Below are 27,774 nucleotides of genomic sequence, written 5' to 3' on the forward strand. Positions count from 1 at the left end.
CCTCTATGATGACATGTTGCCTCCCTTCTCCTCCACTTGTCTTCAGTGTATCGGTCTAAACTTACACGGCGCACTCTGATTGGCTGAAGCGGAGCGTCACCGCCTCGTGGACCAATCAGCGCGGGCCACGGTGAGCTCGTTCCTATCTACTTCTTCCTGCAGCAGCAGTCTGTGCAGAGTGTGTGTTGCTAAAACACAGAAGGAGACCGATCACAGAGCATCTAACACCATGGGATCGCTTTTACTTGGTGAGTGACAAAAGCTACAGCTTTTCTACATTTATAAAAACATAAATTTTGTGTGCATGTGTTAGTATTAGGTGTATTTACACAGCCTTACTACTGTAGTTAGCTTGGATAGCTCAGTTAAGGTGCCAGGCCTCTATTGAATCAATGCATTAATAAACCTCACTTTCACTTGCTTGTAAGCTGTATTTACATATTCTTATGATGTCATTTCACTGCTTACTTTAGCTGCTTTTTAGAGCATACATTTGATGCATGTTGAGAGTAAACCTTTTGTGTTTTTCTTCTTCAGGAGTGCTGGGCTGCTCCCTGCTGCTGCCTGTTGTCCAAGCCTTTTACTCAGCTAGTGATGATGTTGTGGTGCTCACTCCATCCAACTTCAACAAGGAGGTGATCCAGAGTGACAGTCTGTGGCTGATTGAGTTTTATGCTCCCTGGTGAGTCCCACATACACTTTGTTTTGGTGGAACATTATTCATTCAGTGTGCAACAAGTGTCCTCAGATCAACCCAAGTAGTGACTACAGGTGTACAGTTTCCATAACAAAGCAGCTCACATGTGGGAGTCATGTGTTTTGTAAAATGCTCCTCTAGGAGGAAAACATGCACATTCTCAAAATTGTTTGTGGTGCTGGCAGTAGATCCCCTCCAATATGTACTTTTAAAAAGAAAGTACTTGCTCTCGCACACACTTTTCTCTGCTTTATTAGTCTGATGAAGGTCTTTTGTTGAGCGAAACGTTGACTAAAGTAAAAAAATGACTTTATTAGTCAACGTTTTGGTCAACAAGGACAAAAAGCTAAAAAAAAAAGGACCTTAATCAGGAGGTCAGAAGGTCCTTGTTGACGAAACGTTGACTAATAAAGCAGAGAAAAGTGTGTGCGGGAGCAAGTCATTTTATTTGGATATGTAAATACTCCTCACAGAAACATCAACCTTTATGATCTGAGATCTGAAAAGGAAGACTGGTGACTTGCATGCAAAGCTGGTAGTTTCTCCTACCACTTTTGTAGAGCGCAATCACATGTAAAAGTAATTCAAAGTGCAGGATAAAAAACAATTTTACATATAGACACACACTTAACACAACAAATAGCTAGTTAAACAGAAAATGAAATGAGTTTCTTCTACTAAAGTGACCAGATTTTGATTGAACAGGCCTTTATCTCAGCAGACACGTTGAACTTGTCATAGCAGGAAAAGCACAGGTGTATTTAATGACATTAATGATGACTACATACATTCCACTTAAGGGAGGTGCTCGTGTGTAAATGATGGCTCACTTTCATAGCTTGCAGGGAACTGTGCCAACGTTAATTATCTCAATTTCACCAGCCTACTATGAAGTGTCAAAATATGTCTGCTGTGAAAAAGGTCTGTTTTTAGAGAAAGCTGAGGAATCTGCCAGGTCAGTTAACTTGAAGCTAGGGCTGTCCTGAATGCCATCTTTTGGGCTTCGAAGCTTCGCGGAGCGGCAGGCTGATATGTTTTCTCTTTCAGTTTCCGCAACAGCGCTGGTGCCACACTGCTGTACACACACACACTTCTACACACAACAAACAGCGATATCCATCTGAGAATAACTAAAAATGTTGAATAATGAATAACGTTGTGGGACTATTCCTTGTTTCATGGGCTTTTTGGGGATTTATACATTATTATATACTTAAAAAAATTAAAAACGAAGCATTCAAATACTGATCTAGAGGTCAAATACCATGGCAACGGTCGAAGCTTTTCGAAGCATTCGGGTCAGCCCTACTTGAAGCATGTCAGATAGAGATTATATTCAGAGGCCAGACCAGTAAGGGCTTTATATACCAGGAGCAATGTCAATTCCTTAGTGAACAAGTAGCCAAGAGATGGACATGACTCAGTCTAAGCCTAAAGACAGTAAATGAAAGGTGTTAAATATTCACAGGATGTGTAAATATTTGGAGTTTGGACTATCTTCTGATGATAAATTAAAATGTTTGTGGACTAGATTACCGTTTGTCTAATATTATTTCTCATTTGCACAGATTTCTAACTCCCGAAGTGTGTCTTATTGTATAACTAGATTACTAGCAATTAATCACTTACATCTTTTGTTACTCCCCGCCAATTAAATCTTTTATTCACCTTCCTCTTCTTCGTCACCACAGGTGTGGCCACTGTCAAAGTCTAACGGCTGATTGGAAGAAGGCAGCCAGTGCCCTCAAGGTAAACGACACGCCTCTGGTCATCTTGCCAGTTGAGCTGCAGACTGACATTTAATAGTCCTATCAGGGCAATGAAGACAAAAATCAAACACCAGATTATTTGTAGTGAATACTACGATTGTTAATATGACAATCAGATTATGATGATGTGCTTTCACTGGGTATTTGCAATCATAAGAAACAGCAGGTACACTAGAGGCATTCATTGTTCATTTCACTCAGGGAAAAAACAAAACAAATAAAGACAAAACACTGAAGCTATGTCACGATTACGAAGCTCACAGCTTTGTTCCACCTACAAGTGTTTCAGAAGTTTGTAACTCGGAGGCGAGAATAACAGCAAACAGAGGCGTGAGCCGTGGGCAGAAATGGGACTGTAGTCAAACATTAGTGAGTCTTGTTTTGATCTGGAACAAAGTTAATACTATTCATTGTTTATTTCATGGAATGTGCTTTTCTGCACATAGTTATCACCTCTAATATTAGTTATCTAAACAATATTGTGTGTGTGGGCAAACCCTGCATGCATAAGTAATTGTTGCACACAAATGTTGCGTGAAGAAAATGAATAACAGGCTAATTAAAAAGTTGAGACTGCACACTCCAACTTTTTTTTTTTTTCTGAAATCCTTCAGGGTATCGTCAAGATCGGTGCCGTAGATGCAGACGAGCACAAGTCACTGGGTGGCCAGTTTAGCGTCAGAGGTTTCCCCACCATCAAGGTCTTCGGAGCCAATAAGAACAAGCCAGAGGATTACCAAGGTACAGCGACCGCACCAAACAAATGGCTTCTGTTTGCTGAATACGCAGCTTTGTGAATTTGAAATCTTCCTCTACATTGACCTCATCGAGCTGAATAGCTGTTCTGAAAATATACTTTCTGACTGTTACAGTTATTGTGACGAAAACTTTCAGGTTCTATATTACGTTTTTGGATGACTAACCTCCGTATCCCCTTCTCCCTTCAGGTGGGCGCAATAGCCAAGCCATCGTGGACGGAGCCATGACCGCTTTGCGCAGTCTGGTGAAAGACAGGCTGAGCGGCAAGTCTGGCGGCTCCGGCTACAGCAAACAGGTAGATCCATCAGGGAACCCGTGCAGTAGTTTGTTTTGTTGCAGTTATTTGAAATTGGAAAGATCACACTTGAGTGAACATTAAGTGACAATCACCTGCCTTCCAGCAGAGTGGTGGCGGCGGCGGCGGCAGTAAGGAGGATGTGGTCGAGCTCACTGATGACAACTTTGACAAGATGGTGCTGGAGGGTGATGCGGTGTGGCTGGTGGAGTTCTTCGCCCCCTGGTGTGGACACTGCAAAAGGTGAGTTTGGTACCTGACACAGTCCATCCAAACCCCCTCCTCCCCCTCCCACTAGAACAAGAGAGGCGAGGTATCCGTCTCCAATACAACAGAGGTTGTTTGAATGTTGTTTGTGGTGCTCAAAGCACTGGAAAGTGTTGTTTGAAAGTAAACAACAGTGTTTCTTTCTGGATGTAATGTCCCAGTAAATCTGGATAATCCACACACCAGACTGAAAACACTCTATTATTCACAGTAATCCTTATTAAAACTGTTTAGTGAGATCTGAGCTGTTTATTTTCCTCAACCATGTGAATCCAGTTTAAAACATTTTCTACATTTCAATCAGTATTTCAGAAACAGATTTGTTTTGGGTTGAAAAAAATCACACATCTAATTATGTATTTTGAATTATCTTCTGTGGAATTAGTTCATTAAGTCTATCGTAGTGTGTTTATTTTAACCATCGCTTTCTTGTGTTGTCGTCTACAGCCTGGAGCCCGAGTGGGCAGCTGCAGCCTCAGCGGTCAAGGAGCAGACGAAGGGCAAAGTTCGCCTCGGAGCTATGGACGCTACCGTGCACCAGGCTGTGTCCGGCCGCTACGGGGTGAGTGAGAATCGATAAGTTAATGCGGTGCATCGGTGCACAGTTCTGATACAAAGTGCTGTACTAGTAAACGCAAAACGAAAGTGAGAATCGCCACTGTTCACTGCACAATAGAGTATACTGTAGGGAATTTGGCCACAGCTGCTGTGCTTGTCTATTGCACCTCTTACCAAGTTTAACTAAATTTAAATAGCCAAATTAGTCGGGGAACATGACGATTCACTAAGCGGATAAACAAAAAGTTAGATCTGCTTTGCATAATGTAGCTTTGACCTTGTGAACATGCCTGCTTGTACAATTTGGAATTACAAGTCTCAAATATTTAAAGTCTGGGTTATGCTGACATGCTCATCTGACTGGTATTGCACATTAAATGAAAGTCTCTGCAGCCTTTTAGTAGAATAGGTCTGTTACTGTCCAAACAAAGCTATGAAACTATGTTTAGGTTATAATAGTTTTGAATTAGTTTATATTTTATTTCGTTTTAACTTTTCAATTTCAGTTTAGTTTCAGTTTTCAGAGTGCATTTGGTAGTTTTAGTTTAGTTTCAGTTTTTCAGAAAGGTTTAGTTTTTATGTATTTAGTTTGTTTTTGTTAGGGCCAGGTATAATGTCTCGGAAATGGCGGAAATTCATGCCAACTCCATTTTTCAGTAGTGATATATTTATTATACACTAAAAAAATTAAAACTGAAATTAATTTATGTTCATTTTTATTTAATTTGAAATAAAGTGTAAGTTTAATGGATTTAATTTTGATTTAGTTTTAGTTTTAATGAAAATATTTTTCCCTGCTTATTTTCATTTTAGTTTACTATAATAAGCCTGGTATGGAGTAAGTCAGAGCATACTAATTAAAAACCATTTAAACCAGGCCTGAGGAAATCTAACTTCAAAGTCAAAATGGAAAATCTGAATTTATCTCGTTTCTTCTAATGTGTATTTCTTGCTCCATGACACGCTGCTACAGCTACTGATAACATCTCATTTAAAGCACGCATTGCAACATCAACTAACAATTTAACAGTTGTCTTGCTGCTGAATGTCACTCAGACGTATTATCTTATTATATAGAATAATTAAAAGATGTTATACAGAATCCCTGATTTAAATATCAATATGCAACTGAATGTAATGCAACTGTTTGCAGAACTGGAACAATATGTGTGTTGTTGTGTGTGTGTGTGTGTGTAGATCCGTGGATTTCCCACCATCAAGATTTTCCGCAAAGGCGAGGAGCCCGAAGACTACCAAGGAGGCCGCACCCGTGGCGACATCATCGAGAAGGCTCTGGATCTGTTCTCTGACAACTCTGCTCCTCCTGAGCTGGCGGAGGTCGGTACACTTTCTGTATTTGCATCATACATTCATAGATGGAAGTTTATAGTTGTGTAATCATAAAGCCATAAACCACAACATTATCGCCTTTTATATATTTTGCTACTGTGGTGCTGAACACAATAGTGATTCAACTTGTAATCAGTTTACTAACACTGTAGCATGAGCAGTGACGGCGACCCTGACAGACGAGACAAATTCAGACTACTTCAACACAGAATCTGCTCTCTGAAGAGCTGCACAACAAACACACTTGTTACCAAAATTAGACCCAAAAGGGGAAAACAAAATCTCATGGATCACAGTTAGACGTTGTTGAGCCTTAACAATATTTGTCTATGTATTATGTGAATTCACATTAAAACATTAAACGTGTGTGTAATGTAAATGTTTGTCTCTCAGATCCTCAATGAAGGCATCTTGAAGAAGACCTGTGAGGACAGTCAGTTGTGTGTAATTGGTGTGCTGCCACACATCCTGGACACAGGTGAGACACACCGACACACCTCTGACTCTCAACATGTTCAACAGTTCAGAAATATCCCTATTTTTCATTTTTTACCAAATACCTCTATTGATTTTACGACGATATTGTAGGGCTGACCAAATATTTATGAGAATTTTGATAAATAATGATCAGTAATGTGGATATAATGAGTAAAGGCAAATAATAGAACAGTCTGGTTAGTTAATGCAGCCTTTAAAACCAGGAAAAGACAATATGACCAATCCAAAATCTAAGGCAATATCACAATATCGATATAATATTGATATATTGCCCAGCCCTATCTGATATTTTTTAACATGATTACAGTTCACTGGAAGTTTTGAGAACCTCAAACTATTTGAATTGATATACTGTATTATTCAATAGCTAATCAAAAGCAGCAGAACGGCTGAAAACCAGAAAAGATTGCCGCATTAAAAGATCCTTTTATTTCTCGAATCACTCACCATCCACTCCTCGCATCTCAACAGGCGCAGCAGGTAGAAACGGCTACTTGGAGGTGATGATGAAGATGGCTGAGAAGTACAAGAAGAAGATGTGGGGGTAAGGATGAGAGGCCACTCACTGATTATTGTATAAATGACTAATTACGCCTGTGACTAACAGCCTGCTGTCTCCCTCTGTCAGCTGGCTGTGGATTGAAGCTGGAGCTCAGATGGAGCTGGAGGCCGCTCTGGGTATCGGCGGATTTGGCTACCCCGCCATGGCCGCCATCAACGCACGCAAGATGAAATTTGCTCTGCTCAGGGGCTCCTTCAGCGAGAACGGCATTCACGAGTTCCTCAGGTAGGGCTTTCTCACCATTATAGGAATCAAAGTAAAAACACGCTTCAGAGTGAACGATGGCGCTCACGTGGTTTTATCTTCTCCTCAGGGAGCTTTCTGTGGGACGTGGATCAACTTCCACGTTGGGAAGTGGGACCATGCCCAAGATTCACGCTGTTGAAGCCTGGGATGGCAAAGACGGACAGGTGAGTGAGAGCATCACGGTGGTCTCATGGTCAGACATGTTACTTCTATATGTACAGATGATAATACCTTTCTGCACGGGCAAAACCCAACTCGTGTTCTACGGATCACTCAACCGGGTCTTGAGAACTCCACTTATGTTCGTTCAAACAAGACGACCTAATCCTCAACAATGTTGACAAAAAGAAAAAGTCAGCATTTTGTAAAATTGTTCAATGAACTGAAAGCAAAAAGCTAAATATGGATCTGCAGATGGCTGGGAAGATTCAGACTATATAGTCTGTCCGTTCCAAAATATCTGACATGCCAGAAATCCAACTGATAGTTGATCGTTCGGGCAATTAATCAGGCATCTTGACCCTCAAACTGAACATGCAACGATGACACATCTGGCAGACATTTGGCCAGATTGTAAAATGAGTTAGGGGGAAACCAATTTGGGGTTAAAATGGGGTTTAATGCGTCTGCCTGGTTTAATACAATAAACCTCTACCTCTTTCTTGCTGCCTCTGTTCTGCAATCACACACACAGAAGAATATATTAAGAAACACTGTTATGTAATATGGCAGTTTGAGTGCTCCCAAAATAAATCCAGATGTTCCTTGTCTCACAGAGTGAAAAGTCCGTCTATAATTATTTGTCTCAATTTAAGGAGAGTGCAGAATTATCTCTTTTTTCTGTAATCTATAAATGATTTAGAGTAAAAGTTGTCATCTCCGTTCTTTACTAACAGTTTCTCTTTTATTTTATACTCCTTGTCAACATGCAGCTTCCTGTGGAGGAGGACTACGACCTCAGTGACGTAGACCTGGATGACTTGGATAAAGATGAGTTATGAGCCCAAACAGGGGCGGGATCCGATCCAGACCGGCTCGGCTGGATCTGGTCTGGTCTGGTCCTGCGCGACCAACCTCCCTTCTCCTGTGGACGAATGGGAGGCCCAGTCGCCCAGTTACTGAAATATTCCAGAAAAGACACATGAGAGACACCTGCAGTTTCTCACATCATCTTTGTCAGTCACACAGGGACGGAGGGACGGAGGGAGGGAAGGAAGGAGGGAGGGATAGGGGGAGGTAGGGAGGGAGGGAGGGAAGGGGGCGTGTGTGGTGTCCCTGGAGTGAACTCTGCCTCACATACCTGCTGAACATTAGAAGCTGCATATTTATACGGCCGCCACCAGCTGCGACGGCGAGGGAGGAGGTTCTGAATGCGGCTTTCAGTCACGTCCTTTTTCAAACATTGTTCTCCTCTTTCAGCCACCCTCAAGCACCTATTTTAACATTTTGACTTGTCAGAAATAACACATCAATGTCCAACTTAAATGTGACTCTATATATTTTTTTTTTGTTTCTCTTTTTAAAACCAGTAAAGTGAGAATCTTGGTGGGGTTTGCTTCATGTCTGTCCAGGACAAGGGGGATACTGTGGGACTTCTTGTGTAGATTTTTCTTACACGACTTTATTTCAATTGTGTGAAAACAAAAAAAAAAATTTTGTTACAAAAATAAAAAGGAATAAAAACAATCACGGCTTCCTTATTCACGTAAACTGTTACAATATCAGAAAAAACTCATATCAACGAGCGCATGCAATACCAAAAGGCATATAGAAGTTGTTCAGAAGAGCAACATGTCAAAGCTAGAGTTGATATCCTGAACAACAATAAGCCACTTGAATCAAATTATAAGAAGTGATGTAATTAGTTTCCTCTTCGTGTAACATAATGGGATTCATAATACTTGCGAGCATATAATCCAGTCAGTATAAATATATGATATGGCACTTCACTTATGGAGAACAGGTAAAAACGGTTTCAAGGCAAGAGAGCTTTGGAAAAAAGCATATTATACACAAAATACCTCAACTGAAAGCATGTCATAGTCCACAGAGAAGGAGCCACATTGACAAAAGAGAAGTATCCATTAATGTAAACAATAAGACGAGGAGTGCTTCTTAAAATGAAAGGGTTGTGATGATGACCGAGCGATGGATGCGGGTTTGTGATTGTGTTTTTAGAGAGAGAGCGTGTGTCTGTTATTGTCTCTGTCCTCAGAACTGACGAGAGGCTCCCTGATCCGACTGCAGCAGTCTGACAATGGACGGGTCGCTCTTGGCACCTTTAATGAACTCCTCCAAAGACAATCTACCTGTGAAGCAGAGAGACCAAAAACAGATTCACAGTCACCAGCAGTTGAGCATGTGACGGAGCGGTGAATCATGCAGCAGCAGGCACACTCTGAAATCAGAAAACAGAAAACGCTTCTGATGTTTCCTTTTGAGCTGACATAATAATCACTGCTGCCCCAGATAACACAGTGCAGGCAAAGTTAAATAAATTACCCTGGACTTGCATTAACATTTCATGACTGAATGATTGAGTCATTCATAGCTGTCGAGACAAATCAACCAGCAGTTGTGCTGCTTTCATGTAATAAAAGAAAGTGCAAGAAAGCAGCAATGATTGGACAGAAAGTAGGAATGAATAACACTACAATTTTTTTATTATGTTTTATGTATCAATATTACTATTTCCAACACAGTGCATTGTTGTAAGATTATGAAAATAATAGTACATTTAGTGAGTAATTTCTAAGTAATTCATTTAGAATTTTTTTTTTAAATCATTATTGTTAATTGGTACTGGATACCTTATAAATATTAAAGAAAATATTAAAAAGAATTCAACAAAATAAAACATGAATAATTATATTATAATAACAATTATAATATTAAAATCAAATTATTTGTAAAAATTTCTGTTATGTGGGTTTCTGGGATGCTTGTCTAAACGTGGGACAACTACATACTGCACTCTTTAGCAGCAACATTCAAATGTGGAATTATTTGATTATTTTGTTTTATATGTGAAAACCCTGCAGAAGTATTTAAAATTATGAAATGTTTTAATAGCTATTAAAACCAAAGGAGCTGCACTTGAGTAATGACATGTTACAGTAATTACACTGATACTATTTAGCCATCTCTAACAGAATGCATCCTTGCACTATTTGAATATTTGAAATTTTACTTAAGATTTTCACCCAGTGTGTCTTACCAACCAATAGTAAGCATTGCAAAAATAAAACATGGCAATGAGAACATTTATTTAGGTTTTTACTAATCTACCACAAATGCAACAGTACACCATCATTTGTTTAAAATAGTTACCACTTTCAATCACACAGCATGTGTATAAATTGCATTAGAAAGGAGGGTTATGAGCAGCTGTAGCCGTAGGCCTGGTCTGTGGTGCCACATGATGTTATAAAACTAAAAACACACAGTTTGACCTCCAGACTTTCTGAACCGTCTGCTTCAAAACAAACTGAGCTGCCCACTGTCATATGAAACGCTCTGAATATCTTACTGAGATGTCGAGAACAGTCCGAACAGAAAGACTTGGGAAATGCTCAAGTAGGCCTACACATCACATGGCTGTAGCATCACCTTTTCACGCTAAATGTCAAACCACTGACGTCGAGGTGGCTCAGCAGGAAGAGATGCAAAAGGCTGTTAATGATCTAGTGAGTCATGTTCATGTTATGTCATGTTGTTATACGACATCCTATTTCCTGTTACTCTCCAAACTGCTCTGTGGTGGTAACTGTTTAATGTCAAGGACTAAGAAATAACTAACCTTTCATGATATGTCTATATTTGGTAACGCTTTTTACTTTAAAGGGAAAATTCGCCCAATTTTTTATGTGGATGTCCAATCAGTGTTGATGGTAAAGGTAGTCCACTGAAGAAATAAATTCCCTTAGTGGGTGCTATATTGACCAAGAAAGCTAATTTCTCCTGCTGCGGAGCCGGTGTTGTGATTAGGGATGTCACGAGAACCGATACTTCGGTACCAAGACGATGCCAAAATTTTAAAAAAGTAACGGTACTCTTTTTCTCTCCGGGAACCATCACCTTAACGTGGTGGAGAGGTTTGTGTGTCCCTATGACCCTGAGGGCTGTGTTGTCTGGAGCCTCGTGCTCCTGGTAGGGTCTCCCATGGCAAATTGGTCTTAGGTGAGGGGCCGGACTAAGAATGGTTCACAAAAAACCCAATGACGACACGAGGCAGAGGAGGAGTTACCCGGCCCGGAGGAAGCCCGGGGCCCACGTCTGGAGCCAGGCCCAGACGGAGGGCCCGTCAACGAGCGTCTGGTGGCCGGGCTTGCCACGGAGCCCGGCCGGGGATACCCCGAAAAAGGAACGTGGCACCCCCCTCCTCTCCATCCTGTGGGCTCACCACCTGCAGGAAGAACCGCTTGGGTCGGGTGCGCTGCCACACGGGTGGCAGTGAAGGCCAGGGACCTCGACGGACTGGACCCGGGCGGCAGAGGCTGGCTCTGGGGACGTGGAACGTCACCTCTCTGTGGGGGAAGGAGCCGGAGCTTGTGCGGGAGGTGGAGCGCTACCAGTTGGATCTGGTAGGGCTTACCTCTACGCACAGCCTCGGTTCTGGAACCGTACTCTTGGATAGGGGTTGGACTCTATTCTTCTCTGGAGTTGCCCATGGTGTGAGGCGCCGGGCGGGTGTGGGGATACTCACAAATCCCCGGCTGAGTGCCGCTACGTTGGAGTTTACCCCGGTGGACGAGAGGGTCGCCTCCCTACGCCTTCGGGTTATGGGGGGGAAAACTCTGACTGTTGTTTGTGCGTATGCACCAAACAGCAGTTCGGAGTATTCGGCCTTCTTGGAGACCCTGAATGGAGTCCTGTATGGGGCTCCAGTAGGGGACTCCATAGTTCTCCTGGGAGACTTCAACGCGCACGTGGGCAACGATGGAGACACCTGGAGTGGCGTGATTGGGAGGAACGGCCTCCCTGATCTAAACCCGAGTGGTCGTTTGTTGTTGGACTTCTGTGCTAGTCATGGATTGTCCATAACGAACACCATGTTCGAACATAAGGATGCTCATAAGTGTACGTGGTACCAGAGCACCCTAGGCCGAAGGTTGATGATCGATTTTGTAATCGTATCATCTGATCTGAGGCCGCATGTTTTGGACACTCGGGTGAAGAGAGGGGCGGAGCTGTCAACTGATCACCATCTGGTGGTGAGTTGGGTCAGAGGGTGGGGGAAGACTCTGGACAGACCTGGTAAGCCCAAACGCGTAGTGAGGGTGAACTGGGAACGTCTGGAGGAGGCCCCTGTCCGAGAGATCTTCAACTCACACCTCCGGCGGAGCTTTTCTGGCATCCCTGTGGAGGTTGGGGGCATTGAACCCGAGTGGACGATGTTCAAAGCTTCCATTGCTGAAGCTGCGGCGGTGAGCTGTGGTTTTAAGGTCTTAGGTGCCTCAAGGGGCGGCAATCCTCGAACACCGTGGTGGACACCGGTGGTCAGGGAAGCCGTCCGACTGAAGAAGGAGGCCTTCCGGGATATGTTATCTCGGAGGTCTCCGGAGGCAGTTGCAGGGTACCGACGGGCCCGAAGAGCAGCAGCCACTGCCGTGACGGAGGCAAAGCAGCGGGTGTGGGAGGAGTTCGGAGCAGCCATGGAGAAGGACTTTCGGTCGGCACCAAAGTGCTTCTGGAAAACCATCCGGCACCTTAGGAGGGGGAAACGGGGAACCATCCAAGCTGTGTACAGTAAGGATGGGACACTGTTGACCTCAACTGAGGAGGTAATCGGGCGGTGGAAGGAGCACTTTGAGGAACTTCTGAATCCGACCAATACGCCCTCTATGGTAGAGGCAGAGCTGGAAGCTGATGGGGGACCATCATCAATTACCCTGGTGGAAGTCACTGAGGTAGTCAAACAACTCCACAGTGGCAAAGCCCCGGGGGTTGATGAGATCCGCCCAGAAATGCTGAAGGCTCTGGGTGGGGAGGGGCTGTCTTGGATGACACGTCTCTTCAACACCGCGTGGAAGTCGGTGACAGTGCCTAAGGAGTGGCAGACCGGGGTGGTGGTTCCCCTTTTCAAAAAGGGGGACCAGAGAGTGTGTGCCAATTACAGGGGTATCACACTGCTCAGCCTCCCTGGTAAAGTCTACTCCAAGGTGCTGGAAAGGAGGGTTCGGCCGATAGTCGAACCTCAGATCGAAGAGGAACAATGCGGATTCCGTCCTGGCCGTGGAACAACGGACCAGCTTTTCACTCTCGCAAGGATCCTGGAGGGGGCCTGGGAGTATGCCCATCCAGTCTACATGTGTTTTGTGGACTTGGAGAAGGCATATGACCGGGTCCCCCGGGAGATACTGTGGGGGGTGCTGCGGGAGTATGGGGTGAGGGGGGCACTTCTCAGGGCCATCCAATCCCTGTACGCCCAAAGCGAGAGCTGTGTTCGGATCCTCGGCAATAAGTCGGACTCGTTTCCGGTGGGGGTTGGCCTCCGCCAGGGCTGCGCTTTGTCACCAATCCTGTTCGTGATATTCATGGACAGGATATCGAGGCGTAGTCGGGTGGAGGAGGGTTTGCAGATCGGTGTGCTGAGGATCTCATCGCTGCTTTTTGCAGATGATGTGGTCCTGTTGGCATCATCGGTCTGCGACCTCCAGCACTCACTGGATCGGTTCGCAGCCGAGTGTGACGCAGTCGGGATGAGAATCAGCACCTCTAAATCTGAGGCCATGGTTCTCAGCAGGAAACCGGTGGTTTGCCTACTCCGGGTAGGGAATGAGTCCTTACCCCAAGTGAAGGAGTTTAAGTATCTCGGGGTCTTGTTCGCGAGTGAGGGGACGATGGAACGTGAGATTGGTCGGAGAATCGGAGCAGCAGGGGCGGTATTGCATTCGCTTTACCGCACCGTTGTGACGAAAAGAGAGCTGAGCCGGAAGGCAAAGCTCTCGATCTACCGTTCAATCTTCGTTCCTACTCTCACCTATGGTCATGAGGGTTGGGTCATGACCGAAAGAACGAGGTCGCGGGTGCAAGCGGCCGAAATGGGTTTCCTCAGGAGGGTGGCTGGCGTCTCCCTTAGAGATAGGGTAAGAAGCTCAGTCATCCGTGAGGGACTCGGAGTAGAGTCCTTGCTCCTTTGCGTCGAAAGGAGCCAGTTGAGGTGGTTCGGGCATCTAGCAAGGATGCCTCCTGGGCGCCTCCCTTGGGAGGTGTTCCAGGCACGACCAGCTGGGAGGAGACCACGGGGAAGACCCAGGACTAGATGGAGAGATTATATCTCTACTCTGGCCTGGGAACGCCTCGGGATCCCCCAGTCAGAGCTGGTTAATGTGGCCCGGGAAAGGGAAGTTTGGGGTCCCCTGCTGGAGCTGTTGCCCCCGCGACCCGATCCCGGATAAGCGGTTGAAGATGGATGGATGGATGGTACTCTTTTTCTACAGTACCGACGGTACCAAACAATGCCTGTAATGGTCATTGGTAGGGATGTGACAGTGAGAAAAATGTTCCCGCCGGTTAATAAACTTGTGACAACACCGGTGTTACCGATTACACCGGACATTTTACAAGAAAGATTACGGTCAATATGTGCAGAGCGTTGACTGTGATCTTTACTGTCGGGTGGCGGTGTGTCTAGCCTCTCCGGTAGAGCTTTTGCTGCAGGGCTCCGCTTTGGGGGTCTACCTGGCGCCGCTGCTCCGTGCACACCGGCTGTGACGGCGATTACCTCATTAATGTTATGGTTCCCTTATAGCGTTGAGATTAAACGTGAAATATTGCCAAATAGGTGCGTTTGCTTTTCACTTCGACAACAAATCCTCTGCCTCCTGCTCCTACTACTCTGAGCTGACGGACCAGATGCGTTCACGGTCAGTATGTAGTGTCCGTCGTCTGACTATCGATTGATAGCGTGCCGCTGATACGCCAAAATGAACAAAATGGGTCAGTTCTTTTTATTTATTACTTAAAGGATACATGCCTGTGTTTTTGTTCAAATGTTTTTAATAAAAGAGTGCATGTTGAATTACATGGGATTTATTGTTGTTGTTTTGTTTTGGTATCGAGAATCGTGGAAATTCACTAGTATTGGTATCGACTACTAGATTTGGTATCGTGACATCCCTAGTTGTGACGAATAGCGTTTACCGTCGATATGTGTTTCCCCCTACCTAAACCTGAACCATCCCTTATCCCTAACCCTAAATACCGAGGGGGGCGCTGTCATTTTAACAGTTGGGAAACATTATTCAACGGGGACGGGGGAACATACTTCAACATAACACCGGCTGTGCCTAAATGTACCAGGAAAAACATAAGCACGTAAAAATAAAACACGAGTCTTACCATCATTGTCAATGTCCATCTGTCTGAAGATCTTGTCTGTCCTTTTCTCTGGTGTCGATTCGTCCTCAGGCATCTTCATCACCGATGATACCATCTTGTAAATTGCCTACAAAGGAGAGCGAGAACGATTGCTGCTGTGCGCATATTCATTTTGTTGGTCGTCTGCGTGAAGCTTTTTAGGGAGCAAAGATAAAAACAAAATAACTGTTCCCACCTGGCACATTTGTCACATCTTTTGTTTGAATGCTTTGACCTGTTTTCTGTTGCTACCTTGTAGTGATGGTGCTCTGGCAAATGAAGCTCATCCTGCTGTTACACTCTCAGTAAGGCACTCTGAACTCGTTTCTAGATGTGTCTATTTTCCACAACTACACACATCTCAGATAAAGGTCTGCGGTGAGAGAAAGAGGTTTTGCTGAAAAATAGAAAGCATTCACTAATAACAAAAGCACTGATGCTTTTGCGTGTTTTTTTTTTCTTTCACATTCATTTGTATCCACAAACACAACGGAGTGAGCCAATATTGATATGGCCCTGCAGGCTGCTCAGCTCACCATATTGGAAGAGTAAATATAGCCACGGTGATAAGCAAAAGACAGAAAGGGCAGCCTGCATCAATGATGTGAGGGGAAAATATTGTATGAATTCAGAATACTGAGCCGAAAAACAGCCACAGACAGAAAGCTAAAGGGCTGAAACCATTAGTGGTTTAATCAACTATAACTATTTTGATAATTGATATTGTTTCAGCAATTTATCAAACAAGAGTATCATACAGTCCTCAAGTCCAGCTGCTGAGATGTGAGGATTTGCTGCTTTTTTTTGGTCTTATTTCATAGTAAACTGAATATCTTTAGGTTTGTTGGCCAAAACAAGACACTTAAAAGACGTCACTTTGGGATTAAGGAAATTGTGACGGCCTTTTTCGCAATTTTCTGACATTTTATAGATCACACAATTAATCAGTTAATCTATAGACAATAAACGTCAGATTCATAGATGAGAGTAATCGTTAGTTGCAGCCCTATTTGGAATTATAATCTGTAGAACAAGTAATCATTTAAGAGCTGATTAATCGATGAGATGTCAACTATTAAATTAATCACCAATTATTTGATAATGGATTAATTGGTTTTGAGTTTGAGTCATTTTTTTAAGAAAAAAAAAAAGTCAAAATGATCTGATTCCAGCTTCTTAAATGTGAATATTTTCTGGTTTCTTTACTCCTCTATGACAGTTAACTGAATGTCTTTGAGTTGTGGACAAAACAAGACATTTGAGGACATCATGGGGACATTGGGAAACACTGATCTATATTTTTCATCTGACATTTTATAGACCAAACAACTAATCGATTAATCTAGAAAGTAATCGACAGATTAATTGACAATGAAAATAATCGTTAGTTGTAGCCTTAAATAATTTAGTTTTGTCTTTAGTTATGAATAAATTACATTTACTATTTCGTTATGGAAATTTTGCTTAAAATGTGCTAATCTAATTAGATATATTCATTTTATCTTTCTTTTCTGGGTTCCAGATTTTTACTCCATCAGATGTAAAATTCTGATGAAGCAAAACTAGAATAAAGTTTTAAATGTACACTAATTATTGTATAATATAAGCTACCTTTTAAGGTCTGTATGAAAGACTGATGCGCTGCTAGAACCTCCCCAGGTCACATTTATATCTCAAGGGATGCAGAATAAGTGTGATCCTGACCAAAACTATATCCATTCTGATATATCTGATATATCCATTCCTACAGTGTGTCCTCACCTGAACTATCTCCAGCATCTCTGCCCGGCTGATGTACCCATTCCCGTCCAGATCGTACATGCTGAAGGCCCAGCGCAGCTTCTGCTCCAACCCGCCGCGAGACGTCACGCTCAGGGCGATGATGAACTCCCTGAAGTCGATTGTGGCGTCGCCGTTGGTGTCAAACGTGCGGAAGACGTGCTCAGCAAACTTTGAGGCGTCTCCGTAGGGGAAAAAGTTGGCGTAGATCTTCTTGAACTCCTCGACGGTCAGGTGGCCGGTGGGACAGTCCTTGAGGAAGCCGCGGTACCACTCCTGGAGCTCGTGGTCGGTGAACTCTGTGTTTTCTCTCAGGTCGTTCAGGACCTCGGGCCGCAGCTTGCTGTTCTGTTTCCCCATGACGCAGCACTCTCAGGCGGGCAGATAGCTGGGGGGCTGGTGTTTACCTTCTCCTTTCACTTCTCCGCTCGCCCTGTGCTTTCACTCTCCACGTCGCCGTCTGCTCGGCTTCCTCTGCTCCTGCAGGAGACCAACAATGCTCATTAATATCCTTGTGTGAATATCATAAATGATTCATTGGTTCAATAATTCCTCTCGGCTTGCAGCAGTGTTTTATCATAAAAACATGTGCTGGTGATAACTTCTCAGGCAAGCAAAGATGAGGGATAAATCTGGACAGTTGAGGCCATACACAGGAGATAAAATCAGATGTCATGAGGTTACAATATGTGTGTCTATGTGTGGAGGAGGCGTGGCCGTGGCTCTGTGCATACACTATTAATCCTCTGGCCTGGTGATAATTTATTGACCCTTAACTGCATGGTGGAGGGAGTGTCCTGGGGCATTGTAATTCTCAATAAAGCCACTTTCTAAAAGGTCAGGCTGATACTGACTGTTGTTACCGAGAAGGCCAGACATTCACATCAACAACTTCACCTTTATGTGAAAATGAATATTCTAATTGATTATTAAGCAGTTGGAGTTCATACAGTGATTAAAGAGAGAAACACAAATGATGGATTAAAAACATACCAACGCAAACAAGGACGCTGAAGCATTCGACCACCTGGGCCTATTCACCTCCGTGGTTTGTCTAAATTCGGTTTCCATGGTTATGTTCTGCTTTATATCTGTTTATTCATGTATTCAGGGGTATTCATGATTGAGGATATGAGGATGCATAAAAACAACACATCCGGGATAAACCATAACAGCATAATAAGTATTAGATGGGACACTCTGTGCATGCAACCCAGCGATGAAGCTGAGGCAAACATGGGTGTATTGGTAAGCAGAAAGGTTACGACACTTGCATATTTTTTTCTCAAATAAGAGGAGAACGTATCTGTTTCGTATGTTTTGTCAGCAGGGGAAAGGCGGTATAAAACCACAGATGTATTGTCAATTTACATGAGGAAATAAAATCCATCTGCTTATTCTCATTTTCGGTATCAACCATCTAAAATGTGTATTTCATAAGAGGTTTGAGAGCAGCGACTGTATGAAAGAAAGAGACCCAAAGAAAATTTCAACATGGTCAGAATGTAAAAAAAATAATAATTTAAAAGAGTAACAATTAAAAACACGTGCCAGCTTTTTTTTTTTTTTTGGAAATCAAAAGAAGAAATTTGCCAAAAACCTGAGCAAATCTTTTACAACACGAATCTGGTAAAGTGTGTGTGGGAGGGACAGAAAAAAAGAGATGTGCGAGGGCAGGGAGGAAGAAAGAATGGAAAAAAGTATGACACATAGAAAGAAAAACTATTTCTAGCTAATACCAGCGGTTCAATTACATAATAATCCTTCTGAATAACACCTCCACTCCTCTGTTACGTATAGGCCTAATGAATTTACTGGAGATAGAGAGATGTATTATCCCCATGTACGCTCTCTTCCAATGATTGAAATCCCTTTTGCTCCCGTGTTATTGGCGCCAGAACGATTTTATCTGGCGTAGAACAAATGAGAGCAGCGTGAGTTTGGATGAGGTCTTTTCTACACGCCCTCATTTCTCATAATTGTAACACGGGTGTAATTTCCTGCAATTTTATGAATAAAAGTCACAGAGTAACATGAGAGGCAGGCAGGTTTGAGAAACAGCCAGTGACGTCAACTTTTAACAATGTCACTCGGGCTTAGGGATGGAAAAGAGATCAATGAAACCAGATGCACGACACACTAATACAGTATCTCTTACTCCAGTTTTCTTATTCTAGGACATTACATTTTAAAATCAGCAATGGCAGAGGCAGAATATTTGTTAAAGGTGTGTCAAAATATGATTTTAAATGAAATATTGTCGTGCTGCAGAGATGTCCTGTCCTACACATCATATTCTACAGACTTAAAGGGGACATATCATATTAATTTTCAGGTTCATACTTGCATTTTGGGTTTCTACTATAACATGTTTACATGTTCAAAAACACATTATTTTTCTTATACTTTGTCTGAAATCCTCTGTTTTAACGCCCGTCTCTTTAAGCCCCCGAGAAAAATATGGTGCACCTTTGCAAAGGTGGTTCTCATAGGTAGTAAATATTATCATTCCCTCTAATATCGCAAATCATATCTCAATTGCAATATCAGTCTAAATAATCACAATTAGATATTTCTGCAAAATCGTTCAGCCCTAATCAGCAATCCTGCAAAGGGCACAGCAATAAAAGGTTCCATAAAGTTGGAATGAATGATGCTAAACATGTTTTCAGCCAGTGTGGTGGATACGATTTTGAAAATGCCAATGCAATAATATTTAATTACAGATTGTTTCATTTTTTGTTGGAAGTGTTTTAAGATTTAAGAGTCTTAAATTTAAGAGACTTTAAGAGTGTACTTAGGCACGGTGGTGCTTTAAAGGGACTGTTTGTAACTTTTTAAGCGTATAAATGTAGCGGGTCGGCACACATGCGCGTTCACATATGCGCGCTCGCGTGTGGCCGGAGCCTTGTCTCCGCTGCCTGCTCTCCTTCACTCAGACGGCGCGCGCGTCCTCGCTGTCTCGCTCCACCTCTAGACGTGAACGCGCGCTCACTAAACACTGCAGAAGAGTTAGTTTAGCTCTGAGAATATCTAGTGAATGTAGAGTGGACGTTTGTGCAGAAATAAATGCTGCAGCTCCTCCAGACCAACAGAGGTTTCCCGTGTCTTGTGAAGTGACGGGCCTCCTCAACGAGTTACGTTATCGTCTCGTTACCGACCGTGTGCCGGTTTCTTCGGCTGCCGGGTGCGGTCGGGAGGCGATAACGTAACTCGTTGAGGAGCCCCGCTGCTGAAGCCTGCGCTGAGCAGGAAAAGCCAACACGAGGATCAGCATTGATTCATGGAGAGACCTTCGTCTGGTCAGCTAACATTACTGCCAAGCAGCTGAAATATAGAGTGATATTATGGTTTTAGCTGACGTGTGTCGCCTCACTGTTTTGAGCGATGCTCGTTCATGTCTATGTAGAGCGAGCAAGCGCGAGCTCGACGCTGACTTTCGTTGATTTCAAGGCCACAGGTGTTGCTGTTAAGCAGCATTTCTGAATCTTACAAACAGTCCCTTTAAGCTAAATGCTAGAATATTCGCAAAAAAAAGTCTGTACAAAATTCTACTCAATCGAATAGAAATTGAAATATTTCACTTGATAAGTGAAAAACTTTGACATCCTGGAGGTACTAAGGGAAAAGTGATATAAATGATATTGTCGTAAAACAGAGCAAACGCCTTCTATTGCATTTTGAAATAGTAACTACACATTATCATATCATAGGATTTTGTGGTGCCTTGTGTATGCTGCTGTGCAGAAATGACCAACTAGAATAGAAGTGATGCTCATTTTGAGAATATATGTCTGCTGACTGTGTTTTAACAGGGCTATGGTATAAATTACACACCGCCCTGCAGACGGGACTGTCGTCCCTCCCCTCTAACACACAACAGGATGAGGAAGCAGCAGCATCTCCTCAGCTCTGGGTCACATGGACTTTTCCAGGACAGCTCAGTCGGAGAGCAGCCTGAGCAGGAGCAGACACAAATATGGGCGTTGCTATTTATTCCCTCAAAAACCACATGAAACCCAGAAGATTCCAGGCTCGGAGACTGAAAAGTGCTGCCATGATGTCTCAAGAACGTCTGCTGCTAAATTAAGACTTTGCTTCCAAGAGGAGATAGCTGTAATTTGTGTGTACTCTTGTCAAAAGAATGTTAGTTAAAATAAACACACTCGCAAAACATTTTTTTACGGATTCTCCTGGCCTCTGAAATGCTCATTAAAGTTAAACTATGTTCCCACAAATAAAATATGGGTTGCAACTGTGAGGCTTATTTCATATTCTTTTACTACTTACTTCTTAGAATAAAAAAAGAGGAGAAAGTAGGACAATGTCTGCAGCAGGGACTGTTGCTTGCCTCAATACGACGGACAATTAGCTGTATTGTTGTTCCATTGGCGCTTATAAAATGTAAGCAATGCATACAGGCCTGAACTTGAGACGTCACAGGATGTTTTAGCTGTTTTCACAGCTGGGAACTGGGCAAGTCGCTTTTTTTAAAGTATCTACTTGGTGCAGTGGAAAATGTTTTAGAAATGTGGTCAGAAATAACTGCTAGATATTGCTCTGACATCTACATGACCTCCTTTGCAGAGAGACTCACGCTCTCACTGCCTCAACTTGCCTGGAGATGCAGAATAAGTTTCTGAAACGCCGAACGCTGTCTGTCTGCGAGCGTCGTTTGATACACAACAGATTGCCATTCCGGATTCAATGTTTGCAATTCCCCTCAATTACACAGCAACAGTCTCTCTTCTTGTCCCCAACCCCCATAGCCATTCCTGCTCTGTGTGGTCCACTTTTTCCAGTGGGTTCCCGGCCTAATGAGACTGGTTCACACACAGGCTATCCCCCTCCCCAAGGCTACAGAGGAGATCTTGTAAACCTCTCTGACCAGGCTATTTTCACTGCTTGTTTGTTATTACGTTAGGCCCACTTTATTTCCTGGATAATGGCTTGTCACAACAAAGAAAGCCTCCATTTCTTTTCCCAGATGCTCATTACTTCTTGTATCAGCAAAGAAATCCCAAAGACGGTAAGGACAGGAGAGATGAAGGGCATGTGCTTAGACGCATAGTCTATCGATCCATAACGCATGACACATAGCTGATGGAGGTCATTATGCTTCTGACAGTACATCAGGTGGTGGAGTATACAAAACAAAATCAACCGGTGTCAATGTTTACATCCGAACGTTAAGAATGAAAAGATATAGTCAATGGATAGAATTAGTTGGTAACTATTTTTGATAAATCATTTTCTAAGTCATTTTTAAAAGGAGAAAGCTCCCCTCTGGTTCCAGCTTCTAAATAGGGCTGCACAATTGATTAAAATTTTATCAAAATCACAATATGTTATACTGCAATTTTCAAATTGCAGGACGAGGAGGAAATCGCAATATTTGTTAAAGGTGAAATGTGTGTCAAACTACCATTTTAAATAAAATATTGACATGCTGCAGAGATGTCCTGGCCTACACACATCATATTATACAGACTAAAAGAAAACATCTTTGTTTGGTGCAGATCCCTGCAAGAATCACACCATAATCATTTTAATGTTTTTCAATGAAAATGAGAGTAACAATGTAAAAATGATCATTCCCTGTAATATCGCAAATCATATCGCTATTGCAATTTCAGTCAAAAATAATCGCAATTAGATATTTTTTTTAAAATTGTGTAGCCCTACTTCTAACTCAGGCTACTATGACCAAAAATATCATATTTCAATAATCAAAGTACATCTATCTATCTACCTACCTGTCTGTCTATCTATCTAATCTTATCTTATCTTATCTTATCTACATACCTATCTGGGGTTTGGACTGTTGGTCAGACAAAACAAGACTTTTGAAGACGTCACCTTGTACCCTGGGAAATTGTTATTGATGGACATGTTTCAGTATTCTCTGGCATTTGATAGACTAAACGATTAATAGATTAATCCATAATAAAAAATAAGCGTTAGCCTTAAACAGACATTAATCGTCTGATGTCTGTGTTGTGTTTGTATCATCAAACAAACGATGATATGGCTCGGTGCACAGAAAGAAAGCAGAGTTACCATTTTAGTGATGAGTGAAGCCTGCTGGGCCTTGGATGAGCCGCGCAGCACTGCGGCCTGAAGTTCTGTGTACTACTGGTAACTAAGACTGCATCAGGTGGGTGAGGAGTTAGTCCAGTGTGAGAGGAAGAAAAAGAGAAAATTAGCTATCAAGTTATTCTCGCTTTCAGCGCTGCTTCGCGGCAGTCTCTCTGAACTAGAGTCGGAGAAAATCATGCGGCGGATCAGGATGAAGTCCCCTGACACACCAGTAGTCAAGGCAACAGGATAGTAGTGCTGAGGCTTATGAGAGGGAGGCGGTGTAACTATCAATCTGGGCCAAACACAGGGCAGGAGATATCTATCCAGACTCAAGAGAAACAAGAACATATTTTGTGGGTTTGCATTTCAAATTTCAAAGGTTTGCTGTTGGTTACAAAAACAGTTTCATCTAATACACCATTTTTCTTCATCTGTTTAAGGTCCTTCACAATGATTTCTGCATCGTATTCATTGCTCAAAAGTTCACTACTGCAAAAATCATTATGTTTATTTTTATTTTAGCAGCAATGTTGTAAGAATGCATTTTGACTGGTGAGTGGGCTTATTTAATTTTGGATACACTCTTCACATGCTGGCTTTGGTTTTGTTATTAAAAAGTGTTAACAGCAACAATAGTGTGGAATAGTAGCTGAAATTAGCGTTGTGGCAAGCATAATTATGGCAAGACACAAAGATTTAAGAGATGGATATTCCCTAAAAGGAGCTTGACACATCTTTGTTCATCAATACTGCGTCATTACACCATATATTTATATTTTCTAACGGCTGGGCAATAACTCAATATTATCATTTATACACTTTCAGCAGAATCATATTAGGGATCTTCTGAATACCATTTTTTGGGCACCGAAGTTTGGTGAGAAATATTCGAAGGTATTCGAAGCTTTGCGGCGCAGAGCAGCGCGGCGCAGAGCAGCGCGGCGCAGCAGGCAGACTTGTTCTTCTGTCTGTCTGTCTCCATCTCCCCTGTTTCAGTGTCTGGGACAGTGCCGCGATATCCGTCTGAGAATATCTAATAATAATTAATGTTGAATATGAATAATGAAAAATGTTGTGGGATTATTTCATGGGCTATTTGGGGATTTAGACTTTATTATTAGATACTAATATATACAAAAAAAGAAGCATTCAAATACTGATTTGGAGGTCGATTACTATGGCGAAGGGTCAGACCTAAATCATATAATGATTATAAGAATTTATCATATCACAGTTCTACAAATATCTGTTTTCCAAATATTTTTTTCAAGCAAGCTGTGATTAAAAAATTACAAAAATGAGTTAGTTAAATCTCATTGAGATCAACATCTCTTTTGTGAGAAAGAGAGACCTGAGAATAAATTACATATACACATCACAAGACAAATATATTAACAAAAAAGAATCATCACACACACAGCTACACTATTAGTTAATTATCATATTAATAAGTTATTGAAGTGTGTGTTTTACAGATCTGAAAGTTTGCTCCAACAGTGGACCACAGATCACTGCTCTGTATAGTTGTATTTATTTATTTTACGTACATTTGCCATATTGTGATATGATATATGAAAAAGCCCTTAAAAATATTGTGATAATAATTACAAACACATTGCCAAGCCCTATTTAAAGGGACTGTTTGCAACTTCTTACACGTATAAATCATTGCAGGTCGGTGTCCCATGCACGCTCGCGTGTGGCTACGCTGGTCAGACAAGACTCCAACACAAACTACACTGAAGCACCAAAACCTCAAAGTTATATCTAGTGAAGCCCGTCTATTAAACAGTGTTGGCCGCGGTCGGAGGACGCGGGGGAGACTGTAGCTTTGGTCTCCAGGACCGGAGTCTCTGCTGTACTCTGCTCCTCTGCTCCTCTGCCTGCCTGCTTGGCTTTCACTCACACACCGCGCTCGTTCTCGCTCGCTCCACTTCAGGGGCATGCGCGCACACTCCACACTGCAGAAGACTTCGTAGCTCTGAGAATATCTAGTGAATGTACAGTGGACGTTTGTGCAGAAATAACTGCTGCAGCTCCTCCAGACCAACAGAGGTTCCCATGTCTTGTGAAGTGACGGGGCTCCGCAGAGAGAAACGTTATCGTCTCCGACCAAAACTCCGGTGTCTTCCCTGTTCCCTCCGACCGCGGTCGGGAGTCTGAGGCAGGAAGGGCAAACACTAGGATCAGCATTGATTCATGGAGAGACCTTCGTCTGGTCAGCTAACATTACTGCCAAGCAGGTGAAATATAGAGTGATATTGTGGTTTTAGCTGACGTGTGTCGCCTCACTGTTTTGAGCGATCCTTGTTCATGTCTATTTAGAGCGAGCACAAGTGCGAGTCCAAACAGGTGTCGCTGTTAACAAGGACTTCTGAAAGTTACAAACAGTCCCTTTAATATAAGGAATCTGCCATCGTGGCAGGTGGCCTGAACTTTTTACCTGCCACAGCCAACATTTCCCCTGTTATTTGGCAGGTGCTAATCTCATTCCCTGGATATGATATAGGAAAATGCCCTTAAATAAATATTGTGATAATAATTGCAAACACATTGCTAAGCCCTACTTTGTCTTCAACTTTAATATATACATGAATAATTGTAATTTGTTTACAGTGTGTTTCAAAGCTACTTGCAAACAAAAAAAAATATTTATTTTTGAGTGTGCCTACAGCCGGATAAAACTTTAAATCAGTTTGATTCTCGTCGTTTAGCAACTTCTTTAAATCTAATTCTCAAATTCATTCACATAATACTAGACAGGTTAATCATCTTCACCTGCCTTTTTACAAAACAAAACATGGCCAGTACTCCCTCAGATATCGTGCTGTACAAATATGGAACACCAAAAATACACGTTATCAAGAGCTCGTTATCCTTAGAACATTTTAAAAGGAAGATATTAGATATATTTTATTTTATTCTGTACTGTTTTTTTTGTATGTGTTTCATTGTTTTTATTGGATTGTTTTCCACTGTTTGGTTAGGGTATTTCTGCACATTTTGTGTCTACTTCTTGTTGTTGTTTAACTTTCGTTGTATTTTTTTTAATTATGTGAGTTTAGATCTTTTTTCCTTTTTGTTATTGTTTTTTTTTTTCTCCTCCTGGAGTTGGGGGGGACACATTTCTTGTTTTTTTTTTCATTTACTGGATTTTGTGCAGTTTTTAATTTGCAAATAAATAAATAAAATAAAAAATAAAATAAAATTCTGAAGTGTAGGTGCTCCACAATGATTTCTGCATCATATCCATTGCTCAAAAGTTCACTACTGCAAAAATCATTATGTTTATTTTTTATTTTAGCAGCGAGGTTGTAAGAATGTTTTTCGACTGGTGAGTGGGCTTATTTAATTTTGGATACACTCTTCACATGCTGGCTTTGGTCTCGTTATTAAAAAGTGTCAGTAAAATAAAAACAGCAACACTCGTGTGGAATAGTAGCTGAAATTAGTGGTGTGGCAAGCATAATTATGGCAAGACACAAAGTTTTAAGAGATGGATATTCCCAAAAGGAGCTTGACGCATCTTTGTTTAACTTTTGTTGTATTTTTTTAAAATTATGTTAGTTTAGATCTTTCTTCCTTTTTTGTTATTGTTTTTTTTTCATTGACTGGATTTTGTGCAGTTTTATATATGTGCAAATAAATAAAATAAAATAGAATTGTGAAGTGTAGGTGAGATGTAGGCTGGTCTATGGGTGTAGTAGCCCACAACTCCCTCCTCTGTGTTGGGGGAAATTGCCACAGCAGACCCAGTATATACTACGACACTATAAGCACTGGAGCAGACAGATATATAGGAAAAAGCCCTTAAATAAATATTGTAATAATAATTTCAAACACATTGCCAAGCCCTACTTTGTCTTCAAATTAATATATACATGAATAACAATTCAGTATTTGTTTACAGTGTGTTTCAAAGCTACTTGCAAACAAAATACATTTTTTTATATTTTTTAAAATATTAAAAATGTATTTTTGAGTGTGCCAACAGCTGGATAAAACTTTAAATCAGTTTTATTGTGAAGTGTAGGTGAGATGTAGGCTCATCTATGTGGGTGTAGCCCACAACACAGCAGACCCAGTATACATTACTAAGACTATAAGCACTGGAGCAGATGGGACATTATAGTATAGTTTTAACCAGTATTTGTTTAATAAAAGTCATGTGTACTTACCTATTTTAGGAGTTGTTTATGAGGTTGAAAAGCCCACTAACCAAAGTTACAGCAGTCTATCCTTAACACCTCCTCCTCCTTACTGATAATAAACTCCAATTTAAGATGCTCAGGGTGAGTTTTAACAACAGTCCTATACTCTCAAAGGAAACAACAAGAGATGAAGTTTGACCTTAATAGCCTAAATGTTGTTGTTTTCTTTAATCTAGCTTCTTATTCTAGTCGTTCCTACCTCCAGTTTCACGGTGCATGTTTGTTGGTTTTATCATCTAGTGGAAGATGTGGCACAGAGCTCGGTTTTCATCCTACTTGCTCCATTTTACAACTAAAGGGGTTTTCTTTTTTGAATGCGATTAAAAATATACTTCATGTGG

General features: G+C 41.9%; 2 protein-coding genes across 5 annotated transcripts; one reads left to right on the forward strand and one right to left on the reverse strand.

The window, feature by feature from the left end:
* The first annotated feature begins 90 nt into the window (after window positions 1–90).
* On the forward strand, window positions 91–8,687 carry pdia6 (protein disulfide isomerase family A, member 6). 2 transcript variants are annotated; one of them, XM_074616227.1, is made up of 13 exons: window positions 91–248; window positions 538–682; window positions 2,389–2,446; window positions 3,081–3,207; window positions 3,414–3,520; window positions 3,627–3,763; window positions 4,235–4,349; window positions 5,543–5,683; window positions 6,089–6,173; window positions 6,665–6,737; window positions 6,822–6,980; window positions 7,069–7,165; window positions 7,934–8,687. In XM_074616227.1, the coding sequence occupies exons 1-13, from the start codon at window positions 230–232 to the stop codon at window positions 8,000–8,002; spliced, it is 1,332 nt and encodes a 443-aa protein (XP_074472328.1). In that variant the 5' UTR covers window positions 91–229; the 3' UTR covers window positions 8,003–8,687. The 2 variants fall into 2 exon arrangements, with proteins under 2 accessions (XP_074472328.1, XP_074472329.1); XM_074616228.1 differs by having other exon boundaries at window positions 3,630–3,763.
* On the reverse strand, window positions 8,595–27,774 carry hpcal1 (hippocalcin-like 1). Of its 3 annotated transcripts, XM_074616230.1 has the most exons (5): window positions 27,401–27,683; window positions 23,202–23,289; window positions 17,124–17,621; window positions 15,345–15,450; window positions 8,595–9,310 (listed from the first exon to the last, which is right to left on the reverse strand). In XM_074616230.1, exons 3-5 carry the CDS (start codon window positions 17,499–17,501, stop codon window positions 9,213–9,215), a joined length of 582 nt encoding a protein of 193 aa, XP_074472331.1. In that variant the 5' UTR covers window positions 17,502–17,621; window positions 23,202–23,289; window positions 27,401–27,683; the 3' UTR covers window positions 8,595–9,212. The 3 variants fall into 3 exon arrangements, with proteins under 3 accessions (XP_074472331.1, XP_074472332.1, XP_074472330.1); XM_074616231.1 differs by lacking the exon at window positions 23,202–23,289 and having other exon boundaries at window positions 27,633–27,774; XM_074616229.1 differs by lacking the exon at window positions 23,202–23,289.

Source organism: Sebastes fasciatus, chromosome 18 (assembly GCF_043250625.1).
Source record: "Sebastes fasciatus isolate fSebFas1 chromosome 18, fSebFas1.pri, whole genome shotgun sequence".
NCBI lineage: Eukaryota > Metazoa > Chordata > Actinopteri > Perciformes > Sebastidae > Sebastes > Sebastes fasciatus.